General features: G+C 44.0%; 1 protein-coding gene across 1 annotated transcript in view; it reads right to left on the reverse strand.

Moving 5' to 3' along the window:
* Positions 1-11,046, reverse strand: part of PTK7 (protein tyrosine kinase 7 (inactive)) — a 123,021-nt gene that overhangs the window by 14,306 nt on the left and 97,669 nt on the right. The window contains exons 3-12 of the mRNA XM_015426249.1: positions 10,023-10,125; positions 9,056-9,246; positions 7,730-7,877; positions 7,157-7,287; positions 6,611-6,877; positions 6,087-6,220; positions 4,654-4,789; positions 4,333-4,452; positions 3,442-3,591; positions 2,270-2,420 (exon numbers count right to left, since the gene is read on the reverse strand). Coding sequence (XP_015281735.1) covers positions 2,270-2,420; positions 3,442-3,591; positions 4,333-4,452; positions 4,654-4,789; positions 6,087-6,220; positions 6,611-6,877; positions 7,157-7,287; positions 7,730-7,877; positions 9,056-9,246; positions 10,023-10,125 — 1,531 coding nt within the window. The remainder of the gene's footprint in view (positions 1-2,269; positions 2,421-3,441; positions 3,592-4,332; positions 4,453-4,653; positions 4,790-6,086; positions 6,221-6,610; positions 6,878-7,156; positions 7,288-7,729; positions 7,878-9,055; positions 9,247-10,022; positions 10,126-11,046) is intronic.

The raw sequence follows: 11,046 nt of genomic DNA on the forward strand, positions 1-11,046 counted from the left end.
GAGAGTGTTCCATCTATACCTTGTGGCTATACCATATGGACCTCTGTTCCGTATGTTTACCCAATCCCTTCTTGATAAATTTGTTAGGCTGGCCACTGCTAGATCACGAGCGTTTTCAGGATGTTGACCCCCCTTCCCCAGTTGTTTTGGATGACAGAGATCTCTTATGGATTTTGTAACACCCACTTTAAGACTGGTTCTGGGGAAAGGCTCGAAATAAATACAACTTTTCCCCTTCCGCAACCATGATCTGCTGCTTTGAGGCATGCTCTGTAAGCGTCTGCCTGATGGCTTAATCAGCTGTGAATGCTGGTTAGTGCTGCACACTCTTCACAGCAATGGGGGGGGGGGATTCCTTCTCAGTCCATTGTATTTGCTTTTGCTGTGCTAGAATTCTAGAGACACACACCACAGGCTAGAGCACAGGTGTCAAACATAAGGCCTGGGGGCCGGAACTGGCCCATCCAGGACTCTTATCCAGTGTGTGAGCAACTGGTGTGACGGAGGAAACAGGAGGCTGCTCGGGAAGGGGGGGATCGAGCCACTCTGCTTGTGGCATCAGCACGGTGGAACAACCTTGTCTGCAGCCGTCAAGCAGAACCATTTTGGTACCCTACTCCTCAGATTTTTTTAAATAATGCCATCCTACCTGAAATTGAAACACCAATTAAAGAAAGAAGGCTCTGAAGAATTCAGATTGCATAAACTCATGCTCTCCTTAGGGTGGTAAGGAGAGAACTGATGGAAGAATAATCTCCTTGCCTCCGTCACGTGACCCTTTGGGCAGGAAAGGCTACACTCAGGATGGAAGGTAGGCTCTGGAAACTTATTTAAAAGCTTGAAAGCTCTGTGGCTGGCCTGCAATGGTGCAGTCCCAATGTGGGACTACACAGAAGCCATGATGATGAACTAGAAGTTAGCTATAGGTTAAGGATTAGAATCTTTTGACGAGTGGGGACTAATAAGACTTGCATTAGGCCAGCCACTTGCCAGACAGCACGCCTGGCTGAATCACTGCTGCCTTTCTCCCTCCTGTAGTGGGGATGAACTAGAAGTTAGCTATAGGTTAAGGATTAGATTCTGACGAGTGGGGACTAATAAGACTTGCATTAGGCCAGCCACTTGCCAGACAGCACGCCTGGCTGAATCACTGCTGCCTTTCTCCCTCCTGTAGTGGGTCTTCTTCTGCCCAGCTCATGCAGTTTTGGGTTTGTTATTTTTTCAAAAAAATTGGTCACACACACACCCTTTAGGTTTGCAGAAATCTCTTTTATGTCTTTGCTGCTGTTCAGCTGCACAGTCGAGTCCGACTCCTCGCAACACCATGGACCATATCACGCCAGGCCCTCCTGTCTTCCATTGTCCTCCAGAGTTTGCTCAATTTCATGTTTGTTGCATTGATAACACTGTCCAACCATCTCATCCTTTGCTGTCCCCTTCAATCTTCTCCAGCATCAGGGTCTTCTCCAGTGAATGCTCCCATCTCATTTGGTGGCCAAAGTATTTGAGCTTCAACTTCAGTATCTGTCCTTCCAGGGAACAGTCAAGGTTGATTTCTTTTAGGATCGACTGATCTGATCTACTTGCAGTCCAAGGGACTCTCAAGAGTCTTCTCCAGCACCATAATTCGAAAGCATCTACTCTTCAGCGCTTGGCCTTCTTTATGGTCCAACTTTTGCACCATACATTACTACTGGGAATACCACTGCTTTGACCATACGGACTTTTGTTGGCAGGGTCTACATATCTACATGGTCCCAAATCCACAGATCTATGTATCTGCAGATGGGGCCATGTCAACTGTTAGACATATTGATATGTTGGTGGAGCTTCCAACATAGTACTGAGAAGGTCCAAAAGGGGGACATTTCATCTTGCCCTCAACACATGTATTCTTCCCACTTTTCATGTGATCCAACCCTTCCTCCCCAATTCCTGATTTTAAAAATTAAATATAGAAGCATTTAGGGAAAAAACACAATGGAATTAAGTCAGAAATCAAGCACATCAATGTACATTTTTTAATTTGCTTAAATCTATACCTATGCAGACTGCTAAATTTCAGTACATAATCTGCACCTCTCTGCATGTGCATATTTAAATTACCACTGAACATTATTCATGGCATTTGAACACACTTTACGAGATGACTCCATTAAGGTAAAACACAGAACATGTACAACCAACTCCCAACCCCAGACTCAGTTGACCCCCAAGTACATAACTTATGCTTGAGATAACTGTCTTCAGTTAATGGGGAGTACATTACCTGGGTAATAATTTGTCAGGCTCAAGAATCCTGTTCTTTCCTTTCCATTGGATTTGTGGCACTGGGTCACCCTCAGCTTGGCACTGGAACATGGCTGTGTGTCCCTGATATACTGTGGTATCATCTGGCTTCACTTTAAAACTTACGAAAACTAGAATACACAACCAAAACCCAACCTAAGCAGATACACTAAACTATATGTTTCCTTGATGAGCTCTCAAGAACACAATGGAAAGGACACCCTTGGAATGAAGATCTTACAGGCATATTTCTTTAAAAAAATTATTGAAGGATTTAAAAAAATTAAAAAGAAAAACAAAAGGTCAAAAAAAGGAAGAGAAACAGTAATATAAAGGAAAAGCTCTCAGTTTTCTTCATGACAAATATTGGCATAATTACAGAATTCACACTTGTTCTATTGTTATCAGAATAAAACTTCTCATTTTCCTATAATCCTTTCCCCCTCTTAGTCTTCAAAACCACAAATCATCAGTTCATTTCAGTTTCACACAAAAAGTCAACAAAAGGTTTCCAGTTTGCTATAAACGTGGATAATGTCTTCTCTCTAATGAAAGCCATAAGTTTAGCCATCTCACAGGCATATTTCTTGAAATGCTAATCTACAGCAAGGGAGCCCAACACAGGCTACAAGATACGGTTTTTAACACATCCACCCTCCCCCAAAGGGGGAAAAAGCAAAATGTTAAGGCAGACTCAATCAGCTGCAGGATTTTAAGAGTCCCAAGACAGGAAGCCACAGAAAGGCAAATTTTATTAGTGATGGAAAGGCACCATTCATGAATATCTATATTTTTAGTCAGTATAAGATCTCATCAAAGCAACTGTCTTGGATCTCATGCTATGCAACACAGCAGCTCTTGCAAAGAGGATATTTCTAACCTCTCCTCTCCTCCTGCAGCCTCCTGCTATGCTTCCCAGAATCTATGAAAATCATTCCCAACCTTTTTCACTGATAGAAGACAACCTCCGCCAGTGAAAAACTTAGCCAGGTTCCAAGGTAATATATAGAAGCATTTTTAATACTGAAGATCTATAAACTCTTAACAACCACCAAACAGTTTTGCTTCAACATTCTGTTAAGCTCAGAAAACTAGACTGGCCACAAACGGACTCCCAGTTGCCAAGCACTAGCTGCTTCATCAGATGCATACCTGCCACTGTGAGCTGAACCATCGCTCTGATCTCTCCCTGTGGGTTATTGGAGGCAATGCAAGTGTAGTTGCCAGCATCGCTTCTTGTCACTTTCTGAAAATGCAGGATCCCAGCATTGTGACTGACCCGTGTTGGCAGGGTGCTTCCATCTGGGTAAGTGAGCAGAGACAGTATTAAATTTTTTAAAAGGAGTTTACTTGTTTAAAAAAAAGGTAGTACATGTACTGGAGATTACAGCTTCTCCCCAGGCGATGGGAAATTTATCACTGTTCACAAAGGATAGTTAAATCAAACTCAAGACATTGGGCTTTATCCCCCTTGCAAAACAAGCCAGGTGCCTTATATAGGGATGGGTACAAACCACAATTTTGCAGTTTGGTTCATGACTGAATCATGAACTGAGCCACAAATTAATACGTTGGTTCGTGAACTGAATCCATTCATATCGGTTTCTGACCCCTGCTTTCTGCTCCGCACCATTTTTGCCAGGGAGCAGAAAGCAGGGGGTTAAATGGCTCTGAGTCAATTAAACCAAACAGCTGAGCAGCGGGGAACAGAACACAGGGGTTTAACTGGCTCGGTTTCTGCTCCACGCCACTTAGCTGTTTTCATGAAGTGCAGAAAGCAGGGATTTAAATGGCTCTGAGCCATTTAAACCCCTGCTTTCTGCTCTTCACAAACCGTCACAAACTGCCTTAAAATTTGTGGAAGTTTATGGCGGCTCTTCTGTTTGTGAACATCGCTTCACGAACCATGAACCGGCCAAAATTCATGATGAACTTTCATTCATGAGCCAGTTCATGCCCATCCCTAGTTTTATACACAATGCTATAAGAAAAGGGTTTGTCGAAAATCTTATGCATCCTATACCCTTATGCATGCCCCCTCACCACTTTTAATCCACCGGATTGTAGGCTGTTCCAGGCCTGTGGCTGAACAGGATACTGTGACCTCTTTATCAAACTCAACGCATCGCTGGGGCTGAGGAGGAGGGGTAAACTTCAAGTTCTCTGTAACAAGCAGAATTATCCAATCACATCCATGAACATAAAAAGCAAATCCTGTGAAAACCACCCACTCTGTGTCTCATGCAAAAGGGTCTATTCTTTAAGGCAGCAACAGAACCATCTTCAAGAGACGCAAATGTAGGTGGTGTACGCAGGAGCTATAGACTCATATGCAGCAACAAGATCCCTCACAGTATCACATACCAAGAACTTGTACACGAACTTGTGCTTCAATGCTCCCTGCTGGCGTGCTGCTCACACATTTGTACGTTGTCCCATCATACACATCCACGTTGTTAATGCGCAGTGTCCCATTCTCAGCAATGTCAAAGCGAGAATCCTGCCAGAAATGAAAATAGGGCATGTAGGCCTTCACACTCCAAAGGCCCAAAGGAAACATATTTCAGAGCTGGTTTTGCCAGCAGTTTACTCCCTCCACTTGTGATAGCCAGAACTGCAGCTGGGCCTACTAATTCAAAGTAGTCTTTTCACCTACAACTTTTCCAGGCACCAAAGATGATCTGAAAATTAGTGCACCCCTGACCTGTTTCGGGAAAGAATTACTAGGGGGTGAATCAATGATCAGAGAAATCCTGAAACTTGACACATTTTTATCTCTAAAGACAGAATATAAAAAGCTGAAAGACTGCTGTGAAAGTATGAAAAAAAATTCTGCTTCAGGCCCCAAGGCAGAGTTCATGGAACCTCAAGTTCCCCTTCTCTACCTGGCCCCTTTCCTTCCAACCAGCATCTAAGGTTCTAGTTGATTCTTGCCTGCAAAAAGAAACAAGACACAGTTTCCAGAACTGCCATACAAAAAAGGGGGATTAAAAGAAAACTGCAAATGTAACCCTGTTTAGTGTGATGTCAGTTGCTTGAACGCATCTCCCTTTTGTTGCATTTTTTTAAAAAGGGCTTTAATTGTATAACAGGATTAAGCCAGTTGGAACCTGATATGTAAAACCACAGGACACACTCAGCTGTTAAAACTGCAGGACCACACAAGGGCAGCTGACTGGGAGCCACATTACCAATACAATCTGGCTGCTGAGCTATGCTGAAATATGTGTGCAGGCTTTTTTTGTGGGTATGAATAGCTCCCCTTCCTCAAACTCTCACACAGAATATTTGAGATACACACATGAACAACTCACAAAGACAACAGCATCCGAAGCTCTCCCCTTGGACCGCACACTTGACTTCCAGACTCTGCCCCAGCTCTAGTAACTTGCGGAGCCAAGCTTCTTCCGCCAATTGGAGGGAATTCTTCCCTCCAATAAAAACCTCTGAGCAAGGTCTAGCTCCAAACCCTTTAATAGGGCCTTTTGATTAAGAGCAAATTACAATCAAATTAAAGGGCTCCATAGAAAAAGGTGGAAAAGGCCAGAGAAATATGGAGACAATTTGATAGAATTTGTGGGTTCTTCACCTCTAGTTTTAAACCAAGAGCAAGATAATGTAAAGCTACAAACAAGGGAGTTTGCTCTCAACAAAAGAAGAGAATGAAGGAGAAATCTGGGGGTGGTAGGGACAGGAGAACTTAAGACTATGGCAAATATCAATTAAGGAGATTCAATAACACATCAAGTGGGCAGCCAATTCCACAGGGGGACACAAGCAGGCCCTTCCACACTCACCTCTGAAATCAGGAAGCCATTGCGATACCAGGTAATACTGGGCTTCAATGAAGCTTTGCTGAGACAGTGAAGATAGGCTGGTTTGCCTTCTTCCAGTTGAACATCCTTGGGCTTTATCACCCACGTTGGCTTGGCTGAAAAGTACAGCAGATACCAGGCTGAAACTGACTTAGTGGCAGAAGACACAGGCAAGTGTCAAATGCCTGTTTGGCCCAAAGACTTACTGAATGGGCAGGCCAAACCCTATAACATCTGTTTCTCAGCCTGCAGCAGAAGCCATTTCACTAGACATGGTCAAAAAACCCATCAGAATCATGCTGGACTGATTAGCAAGGACTGTGCTTCAGCCCTCAAATCCAGCATCAGGCTCATTTGTCTCCAGAGAATCAAACAGCTCTGTTATTTTCTCCCTCCCATCCATTGTGCTTGTAATCGCTCCACTCTACCTATGATTTGTATTCAACCCATACCAGACAGGACTCCCCCCTCTGTCCTTTTCATTATACACAACAGAACCTGCTTACTGGCTACTGTGATGATCTGATCTTGTTTTTTTCCTCCAGCCTTGTTTGCTGCATGGCAAGTGTATATCCCCGCATCCTTCTCAACAATGCCCTCGAAGATGAGTTCCTCTGCTTCTTGCCGTACCCTGCCAGTAGTGGGGACGCGAACGCCATTCCTTTCCCACCAAATATGGGGCTCAGGGACTCCCCGAGGTGTGTAACAGACCACACGCTGCTCTGTATTGTCTATGAAAGTCTTTGGCTCGAGTGAAACCATATCGTGAATTTCTGAGGAAAACAAAAGTTTAGAGTTTAGAACCCAGGACAGTTTGAAAGCTGCTTGGGAGAGGGCTGGGGAAACTGAGAGCCACAGAAACAGGCATATCTCTATTCAACTTCCTGCACAAGCTACATTTCCATTTGTGGGATAAGCAGGTTCAGGAGAAACAAAAAGAATAGCCCAACCAGCCTTGTCTCACCCAGATTTAGGCCCAGGCAAGACACGCCCAGTTCATGCCTACCAAACCAGGCAAAGCCCACTAGGCATTCTAAGACACCAGTTCATACCTGCCAGCTGAAGAGTTGCTTCCAAAATGACAGGCTTTCCTCTCTGCCCACGGCCAACACATTTGTAGACCCCAACATTACGCAGTTTCACCTGAGGTATTAGCAAAGAGCCATTGGAAAGGACCACAGTCCTTTGGGAACCCGAAGAAAAGAAAAAGGTTGAGGTCAACCACTGAGCAAAGCCGAAATGCTAGCAGACACACAATAACGCTATCCATCATCTTGATGCTTCTCCACACTATGCTTTGTGCTGTGAACAAGTGAAAGGGGATGGTGCAGAAGAGGACAGGATCTATACATAGTAGACAAGATAGACCAGCTTTCATACAGGAAAGACTCTTGAAATTTTAAGAGGGGAAAAACAAATTCATTGGTCATTATGCAGCCTAATATATTATTATCTGAAATAAAGATGAGCAACGCTTAGCGTCGGGAAGGCTTTCAGAACCATTCCATTAAACAGCAATACTGCAAAACATGGATTAACTGCTCTGTCTATCAAGCAATATTAAAGGTTCATCTCCTTGTATTATCTCCTACCGGTACCTTATCATCCTGAACCGGGCTGCTTACCTGCTCATATTGGAAATTATTTTCCCATCAAACAACCATTCCTGAGTAGGTGGTGGCTCAGCTGTGAACTGGCAATGGAACACGGCCTCCTCATTTTTATTGACAATCTGGTTCTCAGGAACAATTACTGGGCGAGGGAAGCTCTCATCTGTTGGGGGGACGGGACGAGACAGGAAATTGATTATCTACCACTTGCATTCCTTGCCCACCCCCCAACAATGTATTTCTCCTCAAAAGGGAGAGGTAGAGAGGTGCGGAAAAACCAAGATATCAACTGTATGCCTCCAGGCAGCCACCTGACTAGAGTACAACACTCAAGTGGGTCTGGTGGGACTTAAGGTTCTCATAAAGAAAAATTACTAGCGTTCTATCTGCAGAGGTTCCAAGCTATTTCTTGTTTGTGCCATATGCAGGTCCTGACTTTCCCATGTGTCTGAGAGGCTTTGCTGCAGAGGATGGCATTGATTAGAGAGCTATTTTCCTCTGAGAGACTTGCTTTGCTTTTAGGCATGAAGCACAGTTGGCCAATGACAAACACAAAATGGAAGTGTTTGCAATACTGACATATGCAAAATGCACATCAGAAACAAGTCACTGAAGTCAAAAAGGAAATGCGTGCTAACTGGGAGACCTTGTTAAACTAGTTGTCATGAACTTGCTATTAAATAGCACTGAAATAATAGGAACTCTGCTGCAAAAAAAAAGCCTGAATATTAGGCTGTAAAAGATATCCTATAGTTAGCAAGGATGAAATGCCGATCTATTTCACCCAGAGAATGGCTTGTGGCTTGTCACAGCCACAAGTACCGTCCTTGGACAAACTGCAAGTTGAGCCTGCAAAGAGTCACCACGATGCAATACCTTTTCAATAAGCTATAGAGTAGAAAAGGGGCAGATCTGCACAGTGTTTCTCAAAGAATATTTAACTGTCTTTGTAGCTGTGTGGACCAAATATCTCCCTTTTGCACCTAGTCCTGCAATGGCAATCTCTACAGATCTGCTGGTGCATGAATGGGATGGTTGAAGGTCCCATTTGAAAGCCAGTTTCACATGCACAAATACATTTAGTGTTCCAAAACATATTATTTCTAATATGGATAAAAGGGAGATCTCCGTTGGTTATAGCTCACTTGAACATTTACCCAATGCGGGAAGCATCTATTTCTCCGGCATAATGCACTGAACGGCTCCAAGTCTTTGCTGGCCGCATATGTGGCCCTAAAAAAACCAATACTTTCCTGTAACATTTAATGGTTTCATCCTGTGCCTACTGTAAGAGAATGCAGTTGCCACAAAGTCATCTGAGCCAGCCCAACTTCCATTCACCTATGATGCTGAGAGTGAAGTTGTTGCTGCTGCAAACAGATCCGACGGTATTACGAGCACAGCAATAATAGACACCGTTGTCATCAGGACCCGCACTCCTAAGGATCAGTGTTCGCTCCTTGCTGATGACTGAATAGTTGTTATGATCACTCACAATCAAGGTGCCATCCCGAAACCACTGACTTGTTGGGCTAAGAAACACAAGACGGTTTAACAGCTCTGCATGAAGATCAAGAGTTACTGTTCAAAAAGCATCTAACAGAATCGTCTACTTGACTCATTCTTTATCCTAACACAAAATGGGCAGTCATGGTTAGTCTAATGACAAGAAATATATCTAACAGCAGTCCCAGAAAGCCACAGTACAAAATTACTTTGTACCAAGAGGTACCCGTCTGAACGTCAAATCTGCAGCATCTTTACACCAAAACAGAAAATTCAGGCAGAAACAGCACTGTAATTGTGTCATCTTCTAGGCGTGGAACAGTGGCCACTGGGGTGTGTGTGGGGGGAGGTATTTGTGAATTTCCTGCATTGTGCAGGGGTTGTGTCAAAACAACCACTGGGGTGTGTGTGGGGGGAGGTATTTGTGAATTTCCTGCATAGATAACCCTAGAGGTCCCTTCCAACTCTATGGTTCTATGAGAAGACACATAGAATACACCCGAATATTTAAAGAGGCTGTAACACTTTTTAGTGCTTAAAAATCTTGCTGCAGGAGGAAGACCCCAGGTGAAGGAAGAGACAAAGAGAAACTAGGGCAGTGCTCCCCTACTGAGCGGGAGTAGTTCACGTCCTGAGCAGAATATAGGCTGTCATCGTTAAATGGGTGACGGGCAGTGCGAGATCCTGAGCAGCTCCCAGGCTGTCGCTGAGCGAGGCTTCCTGTGTTAATGAGAGGCTGCTCACACACACACAGCTTAGAGGGAACGCTGGTACTAATTACAACTAAACAGTGGCTCCTTACCGTGGATGTCCATCAATATGGCAGCGCAACGTCACTGGGGTAGAACTCTGTATGTCCTCTATTGTGGCTGGGCTCCTCAAAACAACTTCTCCTGTTTCAATCCCTTCCAAAAACAGGTGAAGGGAAGAAAGAAATATCAAGTTCATGTTGAAGCCTCTGCCTCTCTACAGAGCTTTGGAAATCGTACCTGTATCTGCGTACCTAACAGCAGGTGTCAAAAATCTTTCCTACACAAAACTTCACTTGTTCTGTACTAGAAAAGGACACCTGGGCTGCATGCGTTGCACTGAAAACTTAGATCATTCCTGTGTTTCTGTGATAATGTAAAGCACTTGCTAAACTACAACATCCACCCTGAAGTATAAAAGTATTTGCATGCTAAATATACAGGTGCCAGTCAAAGCTTCAATTTAGCCTCCAGTGGAAGCTAAAAAGCTCCATCCTTTGTCCACGTAGTACTTCCAGGCAGGGATACAGGATACAGACTTAAGGAGATCCTCTACTGTCAATTCTCTATCTATTCAAAGGCAAAGGTACTAAGAAAGGGCCTTGCAGCAAGGCAATAGCTAAAATTAGCAAGTACCCCCCACCAGTGTTCCCTCTAAGCTGAGTTAGTGTGAGTCAGCTCACAGTTTTTTAGCCTCTGGCTCACACATTTTTGTCTTGGCTCAGGAAGGATGGCTCCAGAGCAAACTAATTTATGCAGCAGCCCAATCGCTCACTCACAACTTTAATGCTAGTCACTCACAAAGTGGAATTTTTGCACACATAAGACTCTGCAGCTTAGAGGGAACATTGCCCACCATGGGAGGAAACTCAGTAAAATTAGACTAAGGAGAACTAGGATCTCCTGACAGAGGAAGTTCTCCATTCTGCATGGTTACCGAATTATCCCTATCATTATGGGTGGGATGTGGGACACACTCTGGGCTTTCCTGTCAAATGCCTGTGCTTACAAATGCTTCTGTCACATCTAGCATTTGCCAGTGTTTGGGAATGTGACATGAGTCCTACAAATTGCCAA

The sequence above is a fragment of the Gekko japonicus genome, unplaced genomic scaffold (assembly GCF_001447785.1).
Source record: "Gekko japonicus isolate JY-2015 unplaced genomic scaffold, Gekko_japonicus_V1.1 scaffold405, whole genome shotgun sequence".
Classification (NCBI taxonomy): domain Eukaryota; kingdom Metazoa; phylum Chordata; class Lepidosauria; order Squamata; family Gekkonidae; genus Gekko; species Gekko japonicus.